The following is a 26,680-nucleotide window of genomic DNA, read 5'->3' on the forward strand; positions in this document are numbered from 1 at the left end:
GAAAAAAATAAGAAAAAAGAAGGGGGAAATGTGACCGCGTTACCAAATTTGCCCGCTTGTGATATATATTTTTTTATTTTTCAATTTATTATGCATATTTGTTTCCTTTTCTAACGGATATAAATGTTAGCATATCCCAAAATAACCGTAAAAACATTATTAAATATTAATTCAAGATTTTAAGTAACACTTGTTGTAGTAAGTAACGGATATAATCAGCATTCTTCATCGAATGCTTATTATATCCGTTACCTATTGAAAATTTGCACTGTTACAAAATGGCTATTATGGTGTAGTGTTTGTCAAATTCGTATGTTTTCTATAAAGGAAAGTCCCCAATCCTTTTAGAAACAATAGACACGAATATGCACTCATGTTGTGCTATATAAACACCTCTGTAACACAAAACCAATATCAATCAAGCAATATAAAACCTTTCTTCTCCTCCTCAGGTGGAGTCATTTGCATTGGCACCGAACCACTATAAATCATTGTGTTTTGTCTCTTTAATTAGGTGTTAAATTCTACACTTTCTTATAGTCTGCCATTTCAACCAGCACGCCATGGCTAATATGTGAAGTGTAGCTCACTTGGTTTAGAGTAGCCTGCTCCCAAGAATAATTTAGCATATAATTAGCAGCGTTCAAATAAATAGACAAGCAGGAGAACAATGGAAGCAAGTAACTGCAGCTCGAGCAATGAAACCAAAAGGAAATGTCAATAATCATTTGCTTATTTACATAAGATACAAGCAAAAATTTAATTGGCTGTTAAAGATGTTAACAGACCTTGAGGTGTGGGGAACAATGAATTCAAATATTTTGCCTGTGAACTTCTTTGTTTCTTTTCCCACCATGTTTTCGCTTTTTGTTGGGGAGGAGGAGAATTTAATAACTAACTATTATCCCGGTAAGCACTGCTTTCTTTTCCGACAAAAAAACTTGATCCAATAATACTTTCTTTTTGGCAGTCAAGTATGAGAAAGAAAGTCTGTGGTCGTGCTTATCAGGGTTTGTCAACATATCAAGTTGGTTTAAAAGAGCCTAAAAGATATATGCATTCCTTACCGGAATGTGAAAACTGTAGAATAAAAGACTTCAATTCTATTAAGTGTATTTGATTCATCCCATAACATGGGTTAATATACAAGTTAGTTTCTTGTCTACCAAGACACACTATTCTAAATACATAATATTCTAAATATATTGTTTCCTATCTAAACATATCCTAAATATATTTAGAATATATATACAGCTTTCTACACTCCCCCTCAAGTTGATGCATAGATGTCAATCATGCCCAACTTGTCAACTGAGTTGTTGAACACTTTTTTAGATACACCTTTGGTAAGAACATCAGCTAATTGCTCATCTGAGGTTACGAAAGGAAAGCGAATAACCTTCCTGTCAAGATTTTCTTTAATAAAATGACGATCAACCTCCACATGCTTTGTTCAATCATGCTGAACTGGATTATGTGCAATCTGAATGGCGACTTGATTATCACAATGTAAATCCAAACGCTTTTGAAGCTTGAAGCCCAATTCCTTCAAGACATTACGGATCCACAACAATTCACATACTCCATGTGCCATACCTCGAAATTCAGCTTCTACACTCGATTTGGCCATAACTTTCTGCTTCTTACTACTCCAAGTTACAAGATTTCCACCCGACGAAAGTAAAATATCTTGATGTAGAACCTCTATCAATTTTATCACCAACCCAATTTGCATCTGTGTGTCCAACAATGTCCAATACAACATTCTTTCCAAACAATAAACCTTTGCCAGATGCCTTCTTCAAATACTTCAAAATACAAAAGACTGCATCTATATGTTCTTCACTCTGACAATGCATAAACTGACTAACCACACTCACAGCATAAGCAATATCAAGTCTAGTATGAGAGAGATAAATTAACCTTCCTACAAGGCGCTGATACCTTCTTTTATTAGTAGGAGCTTGGTCAGGATGAATGGCGAGTCCATAATTTATCTCAATGGGTGTCTCCATCGGTTTGCAATCTAACATCCCTATTTCAGCAAGCAAATCAAGGACATACTTCCTCTGTGAGAGTGAAATCCCCTTTTTAGACCTTGCAACTTCAATACCCAGAAAATACTTTAGTTGTCCTAGATCCTTCATTACAAATTCCTTTGACAAATACTTCTGCAATTCATTTATTTTCTTCGGATCATCCCCTGTAACGATCATGTCATCAACATACACAATTACAGCTATAATCTTACCATCCTTGTGTTTGATAAACAAGGTATGGTTAGAATTGCTCTGTTTGTACCCAAAAGCTCTCATGGATTTTGTAAATCTTCCAAACCAAGCTCTTGGAGACTGTTTCAGGCCATACAAAGACTTCTTCAGTTTACACACCTTCCCAACATCTTTGGGGTGGTTCTTCAAACCTAGAGGCATATCCATGTATACTTCTTCCTCCAAATTCCCATTCAGGAATGTATTCTTCACATCAAGCTAGTGCAAGTGCCAATCTTTATTTGCTGTAAGCGAAATTAAAATTCGGACCGTATTGATCTTCGCCACAGGTGCGAAAGTCTCCTCATAATCAATTCCATAACGTTGTGTGTATCCCTTGGCAACCAATCTTGCCTTATATCTATCAATAGTTCCATCTGTATTAAGTTTCATGGTAAATACCCAACGACATCCAACAGTCTTCATTCCAACAGGCATATCAACTACCTCCCATGTTATATTCTTTTAAAGGGCTTCCAATTCTTCATTCATTGCTTTCTTCCATTTTTGATCTTTCAAAGCATCCTGCACGTTACTAGGAATAGATACAGTAGATAATTAATTTATAACAAGTGCATGTGATTCAGAAAGCCTATGGTTAGACATAAAGTTAGCTATAGGATATTTAGCATTGGCTTTAATGTTTGGTTCATATTGTTTCTTAGGAACTCCCTTACTCGCTCTTTGTGATTTTCTAGGTTTAAGACTTTCTAACCCAACAGACTCATTAAAGGTTATAGGAGGTACCTGAGGCGGATCATTCTGACCGAGATCTTCAGTTATTGATGTAGAAGGGGAAATGTCGTGTGCTACAGTTTCAGATACATCCTGATCATGTGCTTCTATCTGATCGCTGGGAACCAAATGGTTGATTGTCTGTTCATGATTATTCTCTACTGCTACAGGATCAATTTCTACTACAGGAAGATCAAATCGTTCCTCCAAGTATTCCAATTCTTCAAAGACATCAAAGTTGTCAATAGACCAAGGATTCCCTTCACCGCCACTCTCCCCCTGAAGAGAAGACTGGGAAACTCCCCCTGAGTAATACGGGTCTGATTCATAGAATGAGACGTCAAGAGATATATGCATTTTGTCAGTAATTAGATCATAACCCCTATACCCTTTCTGAAACTCTGCATAACCCACAAAAATACACTTCTTCGCACGAGGGTCAAGTGTACTTCGTTCTGGTTTTGGGATATGGACATGAGCTGTACATCCAAACACCTGAGGCTCCAAGTTAGGCATAAATGGGATGGACAAAAGTGTATGGAGTTTTTGATAAGGATTCTGGAACTCAATTACCCGTGGGGGAGTACGGTTGATAACATATGCTGTTGATTTCACTGCTTCACCCCAATAGGATCGAGGTACATTCATGCCAAACAAGGAAGCACGAACAACTTCCAACAACTGCTTGTTCTTCCGTTCTGCTAAACCATTTTCACAAATTCTCCACCATTATCCGACTGAAAGACCCTGATAGATTGCTGATATTGTCTCGCCACCATTTTGTAAAAATCAGTAAACATCCCATATACATCACTTTTGTTTTTCAGTAATGACACCCAAGTCATGCGAGTGCAATCATCAATAAAAGTTACATAATATTGAGTTCCAGAAAATGAAGAAACTTTTACAGGATCCCAAACATCAGAGTGAATTTTCATAAAAGGAACAGGACATCTATTAATACTTGGTGAATATGAAATACGGTGGCTATTGGCCAGTTCACAAATGTCATAATGAAACTCAGAATCACTAACAACTGAAAATAAATGAGGTTGCAACTTCTTAAGATAACGAAAAGATAGATGACCTAAACGACGATGCCATAACCACACAACTTCTTTTGCATTCTCGACCTTGTTGACCTGATTAGCTTGCCCCAGAAAATTCTTCTATTTCTCTCCAGTTTCTGTCAAATCTAGATAGTACAGTTTCCCCCTTCTAACACCATAACCAAGGACCCGTCAAGTCAGAATGTCCTGAAAAACACATAAAGATGGATAGAACGTTACAATATATGCAAGTGCTAGAATAATCTGACAAATAGACAATAGGTTATAAGCAAGAGATGGAACAACTAAGACAAATTCAAGAGTGAGGGTATTAGATAACACAATAGAACCTTCTCTGCTAACCGGAGTTGGAGTACCATCAGCAGTAAAAACAACGCTTTGAGGTGAAGCTCTAAGACTTTTCACAAGGCTAGGGTCATTTGTCATATGGTCAGATGCACCTGAATCAATTATCTATGTATTATTCGAAATAACCTTACCATTCATACCTGACTGTGCTACATTAGCCGAAGCATTGTCTGGATATCCATTCACAGCATTAGCAATGGCGGCCTTGCTTATATTCTTTTGTGGCCTCCTTGCAAAGTCCCACCAATCAGGTTAGCCGATCACTTCATAACATCTCTCCTTGCTATGACCCAATTCGCCACAAACACTGCACCTTTTATCTGCATAAGGATTTGATTTACTTTTAGGGTGGCGTGAAGGACCAGAAAAACAAGGAGGAGTATTTGTCTTGCTATGAACAGCCAAGACAGAGGATTCAGTTGATACAGAGTGCCCCATAGCCTGTTTCTCAGATTGGACCTTGCGAATGTAAGCATAGCTTTGCTCCAAGGAAAATTTAGGTTCCTTGCGAAGGATCTCTCCACGCACCTGATCATACTCCGAATCTAGTCCACGCAAAAACATATGAACACACAATCTGGACATTGTGGACATTTCATGGACTATAGCTGCAACATTATTATTCTGGGAAGTCACCCTTTGATCAATCTCCTAGAACATGGCCACCAATTCGTTGTAATAGGTAGGAATAGGTTTCCCATTCTACTTCACTTTAAAGCACTTCATATTCAATTCAAAGATTCGAGTTTCATCAGAGTCATCATAGAAGGTCTTCTCCACAGCCTCTCAAATGTCCTTTGCAGTAAGAAGATGAATATATCGGTTCATAAGAGAAGTCTCCATGGAATCAATAAGCTAACTGTTCACCTTTCCATTATATGTTGCCCAAACTTCATATTCTGGAGAAGCCATATGCGGTTCAACCTTTGCGCCAGTCAAATAACCAATCTTTCCCCTGGCTCCAATACGCATCAGCATGAGAGGAGCCCATATGGTATAGTTTGACTCATCTAATGAAATAGTTTCTGGAAATGCCGAGTTGTCTTGTGGGGTGTAGTGGTGATGAATGACTTGTGAGGATGATTGATTTTCAAGCACAATTGGATTTTCGGTAGCCATTGCAGAAATTTGTTGTAGAAAAAAAAAACTTTATGAGATTTAGGTTTGGGAAAAAGTTTGATATTTGGATTTGAGATTCAAAGATTCAAGAATGGTTTGATTTCAATGGTTGTAGTATGCAACGAATTCAAGATTCAATAAAAAAAAAGTTCAAAGGATCGAACATGCTCTGATACCATGTAGAATAAAAGACTTTAATTCTATTCGGTGTATTTGATTCATCTATAACATGGGTTTATATACAAGTTAGTTTCTTGTCTACCAAGACACTATTCTAAATACATAATATTCTAAATATATTGTTTCCTATCTAAATATATCCTAAATATATTGTTTCCTATTTAGAATATATATACAGCTTTCTACATATCGATCGACAACAAAGAGAACTTGGAAAATTTGTACCTTGTAATTAGAATTTTGCTAAAAGTATTGCTGTTCATTTGAGAGCTTAATCTCCAAATATGTTTTCCAATTAACCATTTGAGCCTCACCAAGTCACCATTACTTCGATCATCTTCCAACTGAGCAAGCGTTCTACAAGAATAAAAAGGTTCCTTATCAGTTTATTTTACTTCAGTCAAATCATACTTTTGATATACTCTGTTGTGGATAAGGGTGGAATTTGAGCCGAGGGCTCGGAGCTCGGCTTGGGCTTGGCTCGTTTAAGCTCGGCTCGAGCTCGCTCATTTACTATATGAGCCGAGCTTGAGCTCAAATTAAAGCTCGTGTAACAAATGAGCTTGATGAAGCTCGGCTCGTTTAGCTCAAATAACATAGTTATAGTGTAAAATAACCGAGTGGCTCGGGCTCAGCTTGGGCTTGGCTCGTTTAAGCTCGGCTCGAGCTCGCTCGTTTAACTATATGAGCCGAGCCCGAGCTCAATTTAAAGCTCGTGTAATTAGCGAGTCGAGCTTGAGCATGGTAAAGCTCGGCTTGTTTAGCTCGAATTCCACCCTTAGTTGTGGATTGAAACCAACAAGCATATAAAACACAAGCAAGAAGCTCTTTTAGATAATCGACCTTTCCAAACACGTTAGACAGCAATTTCCTTGCGAGTATGATAAAAAAGAAGCTTGCACTCCTTCTGTACTTTTGTCCTCTTCTCTTCTCTTCTCCACCAGTCTTCCTTAAAATGATATCTCCCATTGCTACAAAGTAACTAAATTCACATTCAATGTAAAGAAATCTTGGTGTATGGTGTGTTGATGTTGGAGATTATTCTACAAAAACAATGAACACAGAACGCAAAAATAGATCTTATTTTTCTCACAAACAGATTTAAGCAATGGTTCATTGTGTTAGATTTTATTGAATTCCTAAAGATGTCCCACATGATGGTGTATAATTAATGGTTACAAAATATGGACTTATATGATTAAGTATCCAAATCCATATGAATATTTTGGCAATTAGAAATTGTTTCTAATTATAGTCTATCAGGTCAAGAAAACATGTTAGAGAAAAGGCTTACGGTGAGAAACAAGTTCTCCTTCTCCTTCGCCATTTTACACGTTTCATTCATCTAAAGCTATGGATTAAAGTATGTTTGTTTACATTTAATCATTGATTTATTATTATTATGATATTGGTGAGTTCATGCAATTCATTTCATGATCCTTGGTTTAAGTTTAAAAATTATAGGTCGGTCTTTGGTTTTGGTGTGAATTATATGTTTCTCCCATAAAAAAATTTGAATTTTTTAATATATTAATGTTTGTATAATGTTTCTGACAAACTCGGATTGCCACTACTTAAGGTCTATATATTTACTGTTTCATCATCGATTCGATATCAAAATTGTGTGGCTGATGGATTTGATTGCATGGTGTTTATCAAAGCTTCGAGCACCATAAAAAACAAGTATGAATCAGAAGTTATTGATAGAAGTGATATAAGTTTCACCATCATAGAGTTCAAACTATTGTTCATGAAAACCAATAACTGTTTGATTCCATCATCTGAAATGTTGGAACCCCTCCCCTCTTTTCTCTCCTTTTCTTTAGGTCTTGCCCCTCAATTCTCCGGAAAAAGTTCCCCTTCTCTCTCTCCACTGTTCTTTTTATACCCCTAACCCTCTATCATAGTCATCCACCTGTTTCCTCATCCCACACTCCCTCTTCTCCCATGTGTAGGGTTTCTACCGTGTACTCGAGAGTCTACGGACTGATCCGGTTCTCATGAACCCTCGACATATCTTACCTTGGGCCCATTCTTCTGCTGATCCTCTGCCCTTCGGGTTCCCCTACCACAACCTACCTCGGGTTATTATTACCCCAATCCTCTATATCACCGATTCTACCACTACAGATGCCCCTTCTCGACTCCGCGGCCCTATATAGGCCCGGAGTCGAGAATTACTCTTTACTTCTCTTCCCCATCACCCAGCCTCCCTTTTCTGACAATTCATCGATATGAGTGTGATGCAGTGAGTACTCATCACGCGCATCTTTTCATTGTCCCTTCATACTCTGCGCCTCCACATGTCACACATCCGCTGGACCACTTGCCGATTCTTCGGTTTCATCACCCTAGGGATTTTACCCTTTTACCCTTCCCCTACTTAAAGTCCCGCTCATTTCTTCTTCCTCACTTACTTCACTTCGTTTTTCTCTCATTTTCCTTCTCTCCTTCTTCAACAGCCCCTCCTCTTCTCTCACATTCCGATCCACCGAGACCCTTGGTGATTGCTCCGGTTCGTCTTTTCTCTATTGGGATTCCGATTCAGGTTTGTCATTTCCCTTTCCCTTTTGATTTAGTGTTTGTCTTTAAATCCCTTCTGCTTTTTACATAACAACTGTTCAAATCTTCCCCTTTTTTTCAAAATTGTTCCTCTTCCTCTCTCGATGTCGGCGTCCAACTCAGAGGACACCTCTTCTCCCCGATCTACGAAGGTTGCCTCTCCACCTCCAGTGGTCGTTGTTGCGGTCCTGTCCACATTTAGACGATTCATTTTCCCGTTGCCACCCCTCCCCAAAGTCGCAAACCTAATTTGAATGCGATTAGGGCTGCCTACGGAATCCCTACTGACATCACCATAGATCATGTGCCATCTGTCACTCACAACCCTCATCTGGTTCCCCGACTGCCGGGGTCTCTTGTAGTTACTGTCGGTCAGATTGTCGCTGGGATGCAGCTTCCCCTCACCTTGTTAGACGTTGAAGTATGCAATCACTTCAACATCCCTCCTTGCCAAGGCATTGGGAACTTTTGGAGAGTGATGTATGCCGCGAACTACTATAATAGGTCCGAGAATCCCAAACTGTCATGTTGCGATATTGTCTCTAACTATTTCATAAAGACCAGCACCAAAGATGTCAGTGTGGGATACCAATCTTCCTGTGTCCGTCCCAAAAAGAAGTCATTTGTCCTTCGCATCACTACTTCTGACAAACTGTGGCATCACTACCCGCTGTATGTATCGGGGAATTTCTTGCCTGTGGACCTCCCCTTAGGATTGACACTTAATCACCTTGCTTTCCAATCTAGTGGTGAGTAGTTGTAGCCTCCTTCTATTTTTGCGATTAACCCACGTTATTAACGGTTTTGTTGATGTCTTCTCATGCATGGTGGCGGCCTGATTCCAAGTTTCGCATATACTCTGGAGTCACCACTCCCATCTTTGAAACACTCTGCGGTCTAGGATCAGCCCAAGCTGCCTTTCTGAACCTCCATCCGTCTACGGGTACCCCACTGTTAGAAGTGCCCGACCTCCACAACATCGCGGGCTTCTCCGCGCCCTTCTATTGTCCACCCATTCCCAACGATAAGAAACATAGAGCATCGTCTCCTCCTAAGAAACATTCTCGCCCCCACACTCCCCGTCACTACCCTATCCGAGACTCCTCTAATTCTTCTACGGCTCTTGCACCCAGTGATCCTCTTTCTCCATCCGCTTCAGAACCCTTTTCTTCTTACAGATCTATTTCTACCTGGGAAAATCAATACACCCCTCCACTCTCTCCCTCCGCAGACATGGATATCACAAAAATGAAGTTGTTTGATAGTGATGAAGATGATGATGAAGTGATGGAAGTCTCGCCCACCGATGTGGTGGCTTCCACGGAAGGACCTCCCACCAAACAATTGAGGATATCTGAATCTGCAGAACCTGCCACTACAACCCTGGCACTTGACTCTGCAGCCCCTGCAGTGCCCGCCCGCCGGTCTGGTAAGGAGCATGCCCTCCCTTCGGGTAAAGAGATTGCCCTTGAAGAGTTCACCCCTACTTTCAAAGTTTGCACCTATAAAGTTAATGTCATGGACTCCGCCCTTGAGAACCCTGCCGTGGCCTCCTCCCTCTTCTATGGTTCTCACCTCCCAAAGGATATGGCCTATGCAGGAGGGACCTTTGAGCAACACCAGACTTCCCTTTACACCAACTGGGAGAAGGTATCCACTCCTATCTCCGCCTTTGTTCTCTCGTTCTTCTCCTCTGACTTCCTGTCCTCTCGTTTTCAGGTGAGCCTTGACATCTCCTACATGATCTGCGGTCTATTTGGTGCTCGGGCTAAGGTGGAGTCCCTGGAGAAGGAATCCAGTGATCCCAATGGGCTAAGGGCCACTTGTGCCTATCTCCAACGAGATCTAGAAGCCGCGAATCTAGCCAAAACCCAGGCCCAATATGAGCTAAAGACTGCGAAAACCAGCCACCAGCAATATATGGACAGTGTCAATGATCGCTTGAGTCACCAGTGTGCCACTCTCCTCCTGCAGCACCAATCTACTGGATGCTCTTACTTTGCAACATCAGGAAAGTACGCACTTTTAGAGCAGCACAAGACGGATATGGTCACTCTCCAAAACTGCTTCAAAGCTCTGGCAGACAAGAGGGTGGCCAAGAAAATACAAGTTTGATTTGGACGTGTTGTCCACAAAGGGCTCGTCCCCCAAGATCGCCTCTCGCGGCGGATGATGAGCGGATGGGGCAATTTACTCTGCCCCTAAGTTTGATTTAGACATGCTGTCTGCGATGGGCTCCCCCCCCCCCCAAGTTGTCTCACTGAGGCTGATGAGCATGTTGGGGCAACTCACCTTGCCCCCAAGTTTGATTTGGACGTGTTGTCTGCGAAAAGCTCGTCCCACCCCCACCCCCCTGTCTCTCTGAGGCTAATCTGCCTTTATTAATTCGCCATGTCAATTTCTCAAAAGTGTCATTGTATTATATATGTGCAAACAACCCAAGTCCCTTGCTCCGGACTGGTGTTACATTTAAACATAAAACTTTTTCAACATTCTTACATTCCAAAGTCTCTCTATCAACTTTCCTTCCATGGTCTGCAGCTTGTAGGTGCCAGCCCCTCCGACATCCACTACAGTGTAGGGTCCCTCCCAATTTGGTCCCAGCTTCCCGTCATTTACTTTTTTGGTACTTGGATTCACTCTGCGGAGCACAAAGTCTCTTACTTGGAATTGTTGCGGTTTCAACCTCTTGTTATACTGCCTTTGCAGACGTCTGTGGTACTCCTCTAGTCTGACACACACAGTGTCCTTCCTCTCCTCAGCCAAGTTCAAGTCTCTAGACAGTGTGCCCCAGTTCAAACCCCTTTCGACAACCTTAGTGCATGTCGTGGATGCCACCATCTTCGATGGGATCACTGCCTCTATGCCGTATGCTAACGAGAAAGGAGTCTCTCTAGTGGAGGTTCGCGGTGTAGTATGGTAAGCCCAGAGCACGTGACTCAATTCATCGGCCCATGCCCTTTTCCGATCTTCCAACTTTCTCTTGAGGTTGTTCATTATGGTCTTGTTAGATGATTCGGCATGTCCATTACCCTCCGGATTGTAGGGAGCTGAGAATCCCTGTTTCACATTATAAGTTTGGAAAAACTCTTTCACCTTTGACCCCGTGAACTATGTTCCATTATCCGCTATGATGGAATGCGGTAACCCAGATCTGCATATGATGATTTCCCATAAAAATTTAATCAGTTGCTCCTCCTTCACTTGCTGCAATGCTATGGCCTCTATCCATTCGGTAAAGTAATATGCAGCGGCTAGCATGAATCTCCTCTTACCGCTGGCCATTAGCAGTGGAGACCCACAATATCCATGGCCCACATAGCAAACGACCACAGACTTGATACATTGTGCAGCGGCTCCGCTGGTGCAAATATTAACTGAGAAAACCTCTGACATTTTCCACATTTTTTAGCAAACTCTACCGCGTCCCTTTTCATATGAGGCCAAAAGTAACCCTGAGTCAACAGTTGGTGTGCTGTGGTTCTTCCCGCGAAATGGCTCCCAACCCACAATCTCCCGCATGCAATTCTGCCAGTACTTCTTGTGCCAGGTCCGGCCCCAAGCACCTCAACAGCGGTCCATCGAAATTCTTTCGGTACACCTCCCCTTCTATCAGAGTGTATCTCCACGAAGTCTATTCCAACATTCTCATCTCTTTCTTATCACTCACCTCTCCTCCAGACAGAAAGTGCTTAATTGGGTCCATCCATCCTCCTATCCCTTCCGCAGTCTGGCATATTTCTTTCACCCTCTCGATACTCGGCTTCTCCAACCTCCTTACTCTTATGGTTCTCTCTTCTGACCCCGATATTGTAGCCGAGACGTAAGCCTGGGCGTCCGCATGTCTGTTCTCACCGCGACCCAAATGTATAAACCTGATCTTTTTGAACTTTGCTGCTCTGCTATGGACAATCTCCAAATATCTCGACATTCGCACACATCTAGCAACAAAGCTTCCGTTTGCCTGGCATACCACCAAATTTGAGTATGAGTATACCGTCAACTCGTCCACCCCCAAATCCTCCGCCATTCCTAATCCCGCTATCACAGCCTCATATTCTGACTCATTATTGGTTGCTGCGAACCCCAACTTCATAGATAACTCTATTCTGTCATTATCTGGAGTAACCACCACGACACCTATTCCGCTGCACGTATCCGTGGCAGACCCGTCCGCGAACACTCTCCATCCATTCCTCTTAGAAATTATAACCATTTAGTACCACGAACTTTCACTTTTTTTCCTAAATGGTACCTGAACTTTGAAACTCACCTATTCGTACCACGAACTTTCAATTAGTACATCAGTTAATTTTTCGTCCAATTCCGTCCAATTTCACTAACGGCGTTAGTACTATTCACGGTTAGCACTATTCACACAACACTATTCACGTGAACCGTGTTTTCACTATTTACATGAACAGTATTTTTTCAAAAATTCAAATTTTAAAAAAACCAAAAACACTATTCATGTGAACATTGTTTTTCAAAAAATTCAAATTTTGAAAAAACTAAAAACACTATTCACGTAAACAATGTTTATCACTATTCATGTGAATAGTGATTTTTTAAAGAATATTTATGTGAATATTCATGTGAATATTTACATGAACATGAATAGTGATTTTAAAAAAAATCTTTAATCAAACTTAAAAATAAATTAATTTTTAAGATTGATTAAAGATAAAAAAAAAAAAAAAAAAAAACTCTTCACGTGAATAGTGTTGTGAATAGTTATTTTTAAAAAAAATCTTTAACAAAACTTAAAAATTAAGGTTAATTTTTAAGATTGATTAAAGATTTTTTTTTTAAAATCACTATTCACGTGAATAGTGAATAGTGTGTTTTTTAAAAAAAATCTTTAATCAATCTTAAAAATTAATTTATTTTTAAGTTTGATTAAAGATTTTTTAAAAAATCACTATTCACGTGAATAGTATTTTTTTTTAAAAAAAATCTTTAACCAATCTTTAAGTTTTAAGATTGAAAAAAAAAAATCACTATTCATGTGAACAGTGTTTTTCCCTGTTCACGTGAATGGTTTTTTTTCCCCAGAATTTGATTTTTTTTTTAAAAAACATTGTTCACGTAAATAGTGAAAACACTGTTCACATGAATAGTGTTGTGTGAAAACGTGAATAGTGCTAACGCCGTTAGTGAAATTGGACGGAATTGGACGAAAAATTAACTGATGTACTAAATTGAAACAAATTGAAAGTTCGTGGTACGAATAGGCGAGTTTCAAAGTTCGGGTACCATTTAGGAAAAAAAATGAAAGTTCGTGGTACTAAATAGTTATAAACTCTTCCTCTTATCCCATGGATCTAACATGTCCGGCTCCCCCTCATGTTCAGGCTCCATGACCATCTCCTCCCCTCAAGTTGGATCCTCCGCTGGGAACTCAGCCAAGAACTCCACCACTGCCTACGCTTTTTCCACAGTCCTTATTTGATATTGAACTTCATAAGAACTCAGCATCACCGCCCATTTTAGCATTCTCCCTGACTTCTCTGCTTTCAGCTCTTGCTTGAGGGGCAGGTTTGTTACCACCACTACCGAATGTGCTTCAAAGTAAGGTTTCAACTTCAATGCTGAGAATATCAATGCCAAAGCATATTTCTCCACTCTACTGTAAATGTCTCCTCATCCAACAAGGTTTTACTCTGGAAATACACCGGTTTTCCTCGCATTCAGTCGTCCAAACGAAATTCGGAGTACTCCTTAGTAATCGATAAAGCGGTCTGCACTTGTCTGACGACTTAGAAATGAACTTGTTCAATGCCGTGACTTTTCTTGCTAGCTGTTGTACTTCTTTAATATTAAGAGGTGAAGGCATCTCCATCAGCGATCGTATTTGCTCGGGATTGGCTTCTATTCCCCGATGAGTCACAATGTATCCCAGAAACTTCCCCATGGTCACCCCAAATGTGCACTTCTCTGGGTTAAGCTTTAAATTATGTGCCCGCAGTATGCTGAATGTCTCCCTCAGACCCTCTAGGTGTTCTTCCTCCGACATGCTCTTTTCCACCATGTCATCTATATATATTTCGATTCCCTTTCGGATCTTGCTCTCGAACATTTTCTCTCCCAGCCGCTGGAAAGTGGCCCCGACATTCTTCAAACCAAACAGCATCCTCGTATAGCAATATGTAACCCATTCCACTACGAAGGACGTCTTCTCCTAGTCCGATCCATACATCGCAACCTAATTATACCCCATCGACGCGTCCATGAAGGAGAATATTTTGAATCCCGCCGTTTGGTCCAATAGCTCATCCACTCGTGGCATGAGGTAACTGTCTTTAGGGCACTCTGAGTTGACATCTGTGAAATCGATGCACATACGCACCTTGCCATTCTTTTTAGGTACTGCGACGATGTTGGACAACCAGTCCGAGAACTCCACTTCCCGTATTATTCCCACTCTTTTCAACCTTGCAACCTCCTCGCGAATTCCCTCAGCATACTTCGGCCTAATACTTCGCATCTTTTGTCTCACATGTTTAGTAGCATCTTCCCTCATATGCAAACGGTGACATGCAAAACCCGGGTCTAATCCAGTGATATCCTCAATTGTCCAAGCAAAGACATCCTTATTCTCAAAGAGGAACTGTATCAGTTTGTTCTTTCACTCTTCAGTCAGACTGGACCTTATTGACGTAAACTTCTCTTCCTCCCCTATCCCCAAATTCACTATCTCAATCTCATCGAGAGTCTTCAGTACCGCTGGCGACTCCAACTCCCCCTCAGCGGCGGCACACTATAATTGCTATGCCCGCCTCTTCCTAGGGTTCGATGTTTCTCCTTCATCCCCTCGGATCAACCTCTTCACTGTTCCCTGATGACTATTCTTCGCCGTCACCTAATCTCCACGAACCTCATACATCCTAGTTGGGGTGGGAAATCGGATCACTTGGTACTAAGTGGATGGTACCGCCTTCATCTCGTGAATCCACCGCCTCCCTAGAATGGCATTGTACTGTGAACCGGCGTCCACTACTTTGAACCGAGAGAACACTATCACTAGTCCTGTTATCACAAGGAGCAGGAGTTCTCCTAAAGGCTCAGTCATGCTTCCATTGAACCCGTACAAATTTGTCTGTGATGGTCTCAACTGTTTCCTGTCTATCTTCATCTCCTCCATTGTCCCTTTGAACAACAAATCCACAGCGATGCCGTAGTCAATTAGTACCCTTTTCACCATGTAGTTACCCATTGCCATCGTGATTACCAATGCGTCCTCGTGCGGGGAGTTGACCGCTTTCAAGTCCGCGTCAGTAAACACTATGCTTTCCCTTTCAGTCACGGTCCATGGGGTTGGCTGTGAGTGTCCTGATGCTTCATTGACTTGCTGGATGCTCACGGTTCGTCTTATCCTATCACAGTGGGCATTGTGACTCAAAATCTTTCCACTGAAAATGACGTTGATTGTCCCCAATATCTTTCCTTGGTTTGGTACCTGCTCTTTTTTCCCCTTCCCCATTGTAAACTCCGTCAACAACCCCTTCCCTATCATTCTCTGTACTAACCACTTAAACGCGTAGCATTCATTCATCTCATGGTTCTGTATCTGATGGTAGGCACAATAAGGCTTACCCGATATTTCCTCTGGTTTGGTTCGCGGCCCTTAATAGCCCTGCAAATTCTGAATCATCGGCAATATCTCACTCAGCGGCCAGTTTAACGGTGCCTGTTCCATTTCCCGGTAAGGTTTTCTCTTCCTGTTCTCCCTCCTGATTTCGTTTCTCCCCCTTTCAGGTCGCAAAGAGTAGCCCCGATACCCACTGCTTCCCCTGTCTGATGCCTCATATCTTCTACGATCCTCACTTCCTTCTAATGACAACACGACATTCCCTGGCCTCTTCATCTCTTTCTGCATAGTGTCCTCATATCTTATATATTTCTCCACCCTCAGGTATAGATCTTGTAATGTCGCGATCTCGTTCTTGGCCATAGACTCATGTACCTTTGTTCCCGGGCGCAACCCCCTTTCAAACGCATTCACCGCGGTTCTTTCGTCCAATTTTTCCACCTTCAACGACTCTGCCTTGAATCTGCATAAGAAATCTCTCACTCTGTCTCACATTGAACAGAGCCGCAATATCTACTACCCGCTTTTTCTGGTGTATGAAGTGGTCCACGAAAGCTTGCTCTAACTCTTGAAAGTTGTTTATGCTCTTCGATGGCAACCGGTAATACCAGTCAGAAGCTCCCCCCTTTAAGCTTGCGAGGAACATCATGCATCGCAGTCCATCATACCGAGGTTCCTACCACAATGGCATCTGTTGTCGGAAGTGGTGGATGTGATCTGCCGGATCTCCCTTCCCGTCATACCTCTCAAATCTGGGTTGGTTGAATCGCTTTGGAACCTCAGACTTCCAAACTGCGTCAGCTAATGGGTTGCAGTTCAGCCCCGCCACCACCTGGTTTGCCGCTCCACTTATGCCCTTAGCTTGCTCCAGATTCGCTTTCAGGTCACTGGCAATCATTTCCCTCACTTACTCCCTCGTGAGTTCATGCACCACATTGTCCATCAAGTTGGGCCTCCCCTCCTCCTCTTTCTCCGACTTCGACGCCTCTCTCTCTAACTCCTCTATGTCTTCTTCTCCCTCCGAAGTCCGTCGTTCTCTTCCCTCAATCTCGTTATTTCCTCATGTAACAGTCTTGTTCGCTCTGAAACCGACGCGGTGGTCTCTTCTCCGCCTTGCTCTCCCCTATCACTCCTCACCGACTCTCCCTCCTCCTCTACAACCGCCACCTTCCTTGGCCTTCTTACTCCTCTCTTCGTTCTTGTTGCCATTTCTCCATTTGATTAGATTTCAGTCCCCACAGACAGCGCCAAATGTTAGAACCCCTCCTTTACTTCCCTCTTTTCTCTCCTTTTCTTTAGGTCTCGCCCCTCAATTCTCCGAAAAAAGTTCCCCTTCTCTCTCTCCATTGTTCTTTTTATACCCCTAACCCTCTATCATAGTCGTCCACCTGTTTCCTCATCCCATGCTTCCTCTTCTCCCACGTGTAGGGTTTTTACCGTGTACCCGAGAGTCCGCGGACTGATCCGGCGCTCGTGAACCCTCCACATATCTTATCTCGGCCCAATTCTTCTACTGATCCTCTACCCTCCAGGTTCCCCTACCACAGCCTACCTCGGGTCATTATTACCCCAATACTCTATATCACCGATTCTACCACTACTTGAAACTTACGTTAATTGATTTCGATTATGTCATGATATCAATTTCGAAATATGGCATTTGTAATTTTTTTTTGGGTTACAGTGAATCCGGTGACGAATTGTCTCGGATTTAGTACGGTGATCATTAAGATTGGAACACCAATAGCAAGTAGATCATGTCTACCCAGAGATGGTATAGTGGTTATCCATGGTCTAAGTATATTAGCCTGCGCATGCATGGTTAGCCATGGTAATTGAAGGGTTGTATGTTGGTTGGCTAGAAACGATGGGATTCCAAAACCCATTAAAGTTCTGTTCGTCCCCTGAGAGGAAGAAGATGATGATATCATCATGACAGCAACACTCATTATATTTCCTCGGGCATTAACAGTTTAATTGCTTCGGGCTTCTTAAACTAAAGTTTTGATTGGGCTTTATATTTTATGTCATTTTAGGCTTATACTCCTTAAGTTTAATTTCTGTCTCAACCCACCTTTTAATAAGTGACCAGCCCATGACTCAGATATGGCCCATAAGGACCTGGTCCTATTTCAATGACCTGTCCAAGTGTCCAACACTCCAACCCATTAACAGAACTGGAAAAAGGACTTGACCCGACACCTGAACCGGATTATAAAGCCCAACCTGCATATATTACTGACTTCGGTCGGTCGAGCCATTTTGACACTTAAAGACCGGGTCTGGTTTAACCATATCAACTTGGTCAGGTCCAATCCATAAAAACTGGTCCGGTTTTAGTCCGTTAAAGTGGTCATTTATGTAGGCCCAATTTGTTTTTAGGCCCATTGACTTTCTTTTAAACCCACACCACTCGTTTGAAGTCCTTTTTTAAGGTATGAATAGCCATTATGAAGTTTTTTTTAGCCCTATGTATTGAACAACCTTAAGGGTGTGTTTGGAAGTTTTCCTTTGGAATTGGAATTGAAAATATAATTCCAAAACTTACAATTTTAAGTAGTTAAAATTCCTGAATATATGGAAATCTCAAGTTTCTACCCCCTATAGAAACTTACAATTCTTTGATTTTGGGGATTTGAGGTTTCTATTCCAGTGCATAAAAAGTTGCCAAACAGGTGACTCTTAATTTTCGGAAATATATTATGAATTCCACCCTAAAATCCTGGTTGCCAAACACACCCTAAGTGATTTTGAATAGTTAAGAATTCCGATATTAAGTTTGAAAGTCTATATAATATTTATGATTTGATAAGTTGGGTTTTGACTTATAAACTTGCGTGCATTATTTGTTTTATTACGTTCAAAGCATGCAATATTGTATAAATAAATATTTCTTTCAGTTTATTAATATTATTGATGTCTATTAATTTTCACTCTAAAGATTATTACATAGTGAACTTTTTGATTATGTACATTATGAAAGCACATACGTTATTCCAGTGCAAGTTTAATTTTCACTATGATTATGTATGTTAATCAATGTCATTTAACGATATGGTCATCACAAAATAAACTATATTGATAGCTGCCACAGTGGCCCAATATTAAAATATTATAAATATCTCATCGTATTATTGTTAATGACACTAGAATTTAACCCGTGGCTACGCCACTTGAGTCATTACAAGTGAATTTAGCAAAATAAAATCGTATTAATTTATTATTTTAACCCCAATTTTATTGGGAAAAAATCAAGAGTGTTTCCACTATTATTTTACATTTAAATTAAACTTTTGTGCATCATACATACTCAATTTCACATGGTAATATGTCCATAAAAGTGATGCACCCACAAGTGCTTCAAATCCCATGAGTAAATATGCCTTACGCCAATTAACAAAACCAGAATAGTTGTTAAGCCCCTTTATAAGAATTAGAAAAATAAATAAAAAGTCAATAGCATACTCATATAATCCAAAGTATATATTGCTATCAATAAGAACCTAAAGCTCAAGGGTTATACAAATACTGTTGGAGCACTATTAGGCTATTAGTGAGAACTTGTCGCACATGTGTATACTTAGAGTGAACATTGAAGCACACCCCATCCACGTCGTTAAGTAGGCAAATGTAATTTTCGCCAATGACAATCTTCTTGAGAGAAATTTTGTGGGTATTTTGGCTTACTTGTTTTTAATCTTGCTAAATATATACATAACAAGATTAGCTTATTCATGAGCACATAATTATTATCATCATCAATAGTTCTGCAGATTGTCCTGTGGTAGAACATGCTTGGATCATACAACTAAGATCCCAAATTGATATAAAATGTTTCTTGCTAAAGGACATGTCTGCAAGTCTGCAATCCAATGGACTGCCAAACGAAGTGTCAACAGCCAACAACAAAAGCAGTAACGAACTAATATGAACTGCTGAAGTAACAAAAAGTTCTAAAGTTTTCCTGATTTTGTCAACATCAAAAGCTCGAAGACAGTAGCTAAATGAATTCAATTCATCTAATTAATCACGTCCATTACACAATTACTACAAAAATGCATAAGAGATCATATGTAAGATGCACTACAAATTATATCATTATATTGAACAAATAAAGATATTTCAAATGACCAATATAGAACCCATGGAGCTTCAAATAGGCCCAATTAAAACATGGCTATTGTAAACAAATTTATAAGTCTGCTACTCAAAGATACACTGTACTGGGAATAGTTCGATCTGTCACTCAAAGATACCACTGGGAATAGGTTTGCTACTCAAATGAACTTCCAAAATTTGCTTTTAATGCCTCTAATACGGTAAGTGGCATCCCTTTCCTCCAGTTCTCCTTTTTTGTTTCCTTGAGCAAGCTTTCCTGCTCTAACTTAACATTAAATTTCCAGCACACATGGTTTAATAGAACTAAGGCACCACCTAGCATCCAATCATCAACCTACCAGAATAAAAGACCCCTAAGTTAGCGATGTGTCCTCCCCCATATTCTTGATGTTCTCAAAAAATTCCCAAAATGAAATCCAGCTCCTGTTTTTAGTTAAGTTGGTGTTATCTAACATGGGTTTATACTTGTCACTTAAAGTATTAGTCATCATATTCTAAAACAACAAAAAGATGATTAATCATCAACACCACTTATCTATATGTAGAATTAATAAACCTTGATAAAATATTCTCAAGCTCTTCAACTAAGTAAAACAATACCTCGGGATTTAGTGGTCCTAGCTATAAAGTGTAAAGCTATAATGTGCTCACTAAGCTTAGGCACCACCACCTTATACTCAGCTTATGCTCACTAACCATTGTTTGTAATTATTAATTTTCAAAAATAGTAAAAGCATAAAAACTAAAGCCCTTAAGGAACTTTCATCAGATAGATTGTGAGCATATGAAACAACCAAGAACAAAGAATCAAATTTGAAAAAAAAAAAAATAATAAATCAAAGTAGTGTGATCATGTGATGTACATGTATATGGGGTCAAATAACTAAGCAAAGCATATATTAAAACCCTCACCCATTGTTTATTATTGATATAAGGTAACTAAAAAATGGAGGAGAAAAACAGTGGATACCCCTTTTTATTTTCTTCTTATCCCCCTTTTGTACTGGGTCACTTGGAGCAAACCAGCTCTTGTTTGGTTCAAGCAGGAGGCGTGTGTAGCATATAACCAATACAAACGTGTTAATAAATTTAGCATACCTTAGTGCAAGCCACCTCCTCTTCATCCTGCATGTCCACCTCCAATTAAATTTTTCTAGATATCATAAGGTGTGGAACCCATACATATATAAGTATATAACCATGAGGCTCTCCTATATTTACTGATCCACTTCAAGATGCTCACACAGAGTAATTCACCCATTTAATACTATGAAAACAAGTACAAAAATATTAAACGTACCAGGGCGCAACTTAGTGTACTACATTTAGTTGACCATTACTATTTGACCAAATAAAATCAATGTGAATAAATTTGCTAACTAGTTGCATCAAATATCAATACCAGAAATATTACATCTAAACCACAATTAAATTAAGCGAAATTGAGTCATAAATCAATGCATATATAGAATTAGTCTGTGAAACACACATTGCCACTTAAGAGCAAGTTGCAAATTTTGTATATCAATACCTTGTCCAGCAGAATATTCTCTGATCATAAAGAGATAAGCTCCAATGTCTAAATTCCACCCCCAATCAACTCCTATATAGCATATACATGTCACTTAACATGAATAGTTGATTGTAACTGTCTTAGTGCTGGAGAACGAATAAGATGATGCAATGATTATGTTATATATAGGATAGAAACAAATAAACCATGACTCCCTAATAAGGGGTTCCTGACATATGGTTGCAGCAGTTTATGTTATATGCACCCTAATGATAGAAATGTGCTGAAAAGATCAACTGGGATGTGGAAATGAGGAAATCAGTGTCATACTTCAAAAGGTTATTGTTAGAATTTCTTTGCCGCACAAAGTGAGCTGTAAATGCTAAGAAACATAGACTGGTAGACCACTAAACCTATATAATAGTAACTCACCTCCTGATACGACGTAAAAGGAAGTCCAAAATCAAATATTGGGTGACCTGCAATGTAATCAAACAGTCCCTTCCTTTGCATTGTTGGAGACTTTGCACCACTGCTGACAGTTGCATCAGGAAGAAAAAGAGCCCATCCGAAGGACTTTATGATTTGCTTGACCTAAAACACAAGGACATATTCATTACAAAAATATAGGAAGAGGCCATACAAATCACAATATGGAATATAAAATGCAACTAAACAACACTGCAACACATAAAAAAAATGGTACACCAAAATGCTAAAGGAATATATAGCGAGGAAAGGCTAGACGTATGAAAGAATGTTTTCTTTTCTTTCCTTTTCTTTTCAAAGGATTTACAAAGCATCCCTAAAACTAACATTATAGGTTTCATTTTCAAAAACAATTTTGAATCTAGGTCATAGGTACTCATAATAATCTATGCAAGTGCGTAATTTTATAAAGTAGCAAGATCTCTACGTAAGGCTCGAGTAAGCTTACCGTGGTGGACTTTAAAGGTTCTTCTTGAAGGATAACATTATAAAAATCCCTTCCTAAACTACTGGCGGCAGTTGGGCCATCTTTTCTAGTTCCTTTTTCTGCAGCTATACCACTAGCCACCTGCTTGCACCCACAACAACAAGCTTGATCAATCCGCAACCGCAAATGGGACCAATAGCACCCATCGCTAGTGCTCCAAGAGCACCGACCGCACTTGCACTGGTCCAGTTCATTGTTCGCAGATCCCGCAGACAAAGTAATGCAGCGACTAGTTAGTTCTGCATTCACCAGAACCCAAAGAATGATAGCCGAGTAATCTATCATGCCTATATATCTTTCCCTCCAATCCGCAGTATTTCCCGCATTTGGATTCCTAACAGGAGAAGACATGATGTTGGCTTCAGATAAAAAATTTACGGCCTTTGCGACAGATGTATCTACCGGAATCTGCCGAAATTTCTATTACTGAATAACAGACTATACATTACAAAATCTGACCCAAAGAACCATTGAAACAAAGGAAATAGAACTCCACTGCTCTAACAAACCATTAAAAATAATTCCAGTTCCATAAAACATGACAACAGAATTATTTTCAACAAAATATATTAAACAAGCAGCACACTTGTCGAGTAATATATATCGACACATAACATACATTGATCAGACAGTGCATTTCAAATGCATGTTGTGTAAATTTAATGTAACTTATATGAACTATATAATAAAGTTAATAACCATGACTGCCAACCATAAAACGAACCAAAATTACCTTTTCCACTAGAAACTAAACATGAAAGGACCATATATGAAGCTATAAAGATACAATATTTTACATAATAATTTAAAGTAATTCAACCAAACCCATAAGCTAAAAGCCTAATGTCAAAAACTGTTACACTAAAAACACTAGATTAGTTGTTACCTTGAGCAGATCAAGCACATATTAAGAAGCAACAACAGCAATTAATGGCAACATGCACCTTCAAAAACTTAAAATACTGAACCCCAAATAATGAAATCGACAAAGAATAATCAAAATTAAGTAAATTGGTTCAAAACCAAAGTATTAAAAACTCAAAAAGATGAGAAATTAGTACCTAATGAACAAAGAAATGGAAAAGCTCTGATCTTGTCTGATATTTGAATTAGAATCTTCGAAAACAGTGATAAACTTGTTACTTAGAAATTAATATTTAACGACCAAAATTAAACATGTTCAGCAGATAAGGAAAACCACAGTGACCAAAATTAAACATGTTTAGCAAATAAGGAAAACCACAGTTACTTACCTCTGTTAAAGAGAACCTTTTGTTCAATAGATTGAACAATTATGCCTAAAATGAATCTCGAAACCCTAGCCATACAAAACCAAAATGAAAATCAAAACCCTAGCCACCCAAAACCAAAATCAAAATTCTAGACAATTTGTAGGAGGAGGAAGGAAGAAGAAGAGGAAGAAGGAGAGGAAGACTCACCAAGTGAGGAACAACCTTACGGTTTAGGGTTTTTCTCTTTTCCACTTTTCGATGAGCGCGAGAGGTGAAAAACTCCCGCTTAAGTTTTCCTTTTTTCATAGTTATCAGACCCAGCCCAGACACTGACCCGAAAAATAAACTGGGTCATTGGGTCACCGGTTCGACCAGTGGGTCACTGGTTCAACCAGTGGGTCAGTACTTAAGTTAAAAATTATTATATAATTCACTTAGTACATAGATTTTCACAACTTCATTAGTGGCCTAGGTGGTCTTAGAGCCATTTTATTTTCCAATAAACGAAGGTTCAAGTCTATATAGGTTATGTTTTTCAAAATTAAAATGTTTCTTTACTAGTTTACTATTAGATGTTATTTATATTTCTTATATAATTAATAACTAGCAAGAAAAGCTGTTGTGATGCCACCCAAGGTTCAAGTCTTAGTACCAACAAATTAAAATTTTATAATTTCTAAAGTTAGTTATGGACCGGCTCGGACTAAATCGTCTAGGTTTAAGCGGTTTACAAGAAAATCGGACGAGTTAACCGGGTTTGGCCTGGGTCAACTGCTTAAATGATCTACTATGTGACCCAACTATAACGCCCATATTTAAAATACGTATTTATTTATTTATTAATTTATTTATTTATTTATTTAAAATTTATTGGATTGGATTTGGGATACGTGGGCCCGAGTCTGTGTTGGGCTTAGGTTTTAAACCCAAGTATATATACATATTTTTCCAAAGAATAGGGTTTTTAGATAAAAATAAAATAAAATGGAGGCGGAGATAAGAAATCTTGCTTGCTAGAGAGTTAGAGCGCGACGATTCTGACTATAAAGATTTGTGGAGCTTTTGATTAAGGTGAGTAGTTAGTTTTTCTACTTCACTGATATATAGAAACAATTTTACTGTCCAATGTTTTCACTAAGTTTTACTGTTCATTCTTCTTCGTCCTGTGTCGTTATTGTTAAACTGGTTAAATATTAGTATATTGTTTTGTTATTATTGAAACTGTCGGAACTGGTGGAACTCTGAAGCTGAAGTGTTGAAGCTTTATGGGCCTGTTAATGGCGGCGCGAGCCCAAACTAACATTTGTACTGTATATCGTTGAAACTGCTATACTGTTGTTCTGTGGGTTGATTTTTATTTTGATTTGGTTGATGTCGGGGGTTTAGAGATGGATGTCGGGTTTAGAATCGGTGATTGGGTGGGCTGTTGGAGCTTGAAAGGCCGTTAATGGTGGCCAAAGAAATTGCCCAGTAGCTTAGATTATTTGAACCTTGTTGTTGTGGTTTTGGTTGAGTACGGGAATGGATTGTTGGTGATGGGGTAGTGTAGTGTGTGTGTGTGGGTTGTTAATGGTGCTGTTGAAGCTTCCAAGCTTTGTTAATGGCGCCAACCGCGAATTTTGAGGAGTGGGGGAATCGGATTTTGATGGTATCTAAAGACGGGGTTTTCATGAGGTTCAAAACCGAATTGTTTCGGTGGGTTTGGAGTGTCGGACGAGCGGAGACTCGTGGTGGCTGGTGGTGGAAGGAGCTGCTGGTGAGGAAGAAAAAGAACCAGCTATTCTGTTCTTTTGGTTGGGCTTGGGCTTTGGGCCAAAGTCTTTAGTTTTGAGTTGGGCCGGTTCTATTTTTTTGTTGGGGCCAGTTCTAATTTTGTTTACATGGGCCGGTTTTCTTTTATTTTTGTGGGCTGGGCCATTGTTGTTTTAAGTGGATCTGTTTCTTTTGGATATTTCTAGTTGGGCTAAATCTATTGTTGGGCCGGTTTCTGGTTTGGCTTTTATGTTGGATCCGACTAACATTATTTAAATCTTTGGTTGAGTCATAAGCTTGGCTAGTTGGGTTCGAACCATGACCTTAGCCATGAGCCCATGAGCCATGCACCTTTACCTTAGCCATGACATGAACTATGACCTTAGCCATGAACCATGGTTATGACCATGAACTTGTTGAACATGGAAATGACGTCTTGACTTTGACTTTGACCGTTGATCATTGACCATTGACGGTGGAATGTTGATTTTTTCCAGATTTTCACATATTTAATTTTATGAACAAATGTAATAATAAAATGTTGTTGAAAATGGTATAACCTTATTTGTCATTATCTAATTAAGATTTGACGTGAGTAGGGTGTGAAGCATATAAATATTGGCACGTAATAAGAGGGGAATTCTTATAAGACTTAGATATATACGTTTTTATGAGAATTAAACTACACATGGACTCAGATTCATGGACTTTAGTATTGGGCTTTTGACGGTTGATCAGTTTGACTTGACTTGTGATTTGGACTTGAATAATTATGCCTGATATTTGGACTTGAGTTGTTCTTTTTTTTAAAGTCGTTTCATTTTGACATTGGTAGAATGGACATATATTTTGATTATTTATTTCCTATTTATATTGTGCACAAATGAAAATAATGCGTGCCTTTGATGGTGAATTGAGTTCACATAAATATATTAAACGAATACATTTCATGATTGATTACTATTATGAGTTGCTACTTAAATGAATTGTAGTATTTATGAAGGCTTGAGATATTCCATATGGTGTAGTGCAATATATGATTGGCATGTGAAATAATAAGTTTTGAGGTTTGATATAGAGATGCTTAGAAATTGTGCAATGAATAGTATTGGCACGTGATAATGTGAATTTTATTATAACGAGAAACGTGAAACTTCAGTACAATTAAGTATACTGGCATGAGATAGAACAAGAATTATTATGAGTAATGAAT

At 39.5% G+C, this 26,680-nt stretch overlaps 2 protein-coding genes and 1 long non-coding RNA gene across 3 annotated transcripts; all 3 read right to left on the reverse strand.

The window, feature by feature from the left end:
* Positions 1 to 10,753: 10,753 nt before the first annotated feature.
* LOC147482074 (uncharacterized) lies at positions 10,754 to 12,500 on the reverse strand. Its single transcript, XM_086579184.1, has 2 exons — positions 11,955 to 12,500; positions 10,754 to 11,344 (listed from the first exon to the last, which is right to left on the reverse strand). The coding sequence occupies exons 1-2, from the start codon at positions 12,498 to 12,500 to the stop codon at positions 10,754 to 10,756; spliced, it is 1,137 nt and encodes a 378-aa protein (XP_086435310.1).
* A 1,989-nt stretch (positions 12,501 to 14,489) lies between these two features.
* On the reverse strand, positions 14,490 to 15,767 carry LOC147482075 (uncharacterized). The gene is made up of 2 exons (XM_086579185.1): positions 15,219 to 15,767; positions 14,490 to 14,894 (listed from the first exon to the last, which is right to left on the reverse strand). The coding sequence occupies exons 1-2, from the start codon at positions 15,765 to 15,767 to the stop codon at positions 14,490 to 14,492; spliced, it is 954 nt and encodes a 317-aa protein (XP_086435311.1).
* Positions 15,768 to 23,319: 7,552 nt separating this feature from the next.
* Positions 23,320 to 24,018, reverse strand: LOC147482076 (uncharacterized). The gene is made up of 3 exons (XR_015204630.1): positions 23,938 to 24,018; positions 23,737 to 23,801; positions 23,320 to 23,599 (listed from the first exon to the last, which is right to left on the reverse strand). It is a non-coding gene; the product is annotated as an uncharacterized LOC147482076 (long non-coding RNA).
* Positions 24,019 to 26,680: the final 2,662 nt, after the last annotated feature.

This window comes from Coptis chinensis, chromosome 8, assembly GCF_015680905.1.
Source record: "Coptis chinensis isolate HL-2020 chromosome 8, ASM1568090v1, whole genome shotgun sequence".
Lineage (NCBI taxonomy): Eukaryota > Viridiplantae > Streptophyta > Magnoliopsida > Ranunculales > Ranunculaceae > Coptis > Coptis chinensis.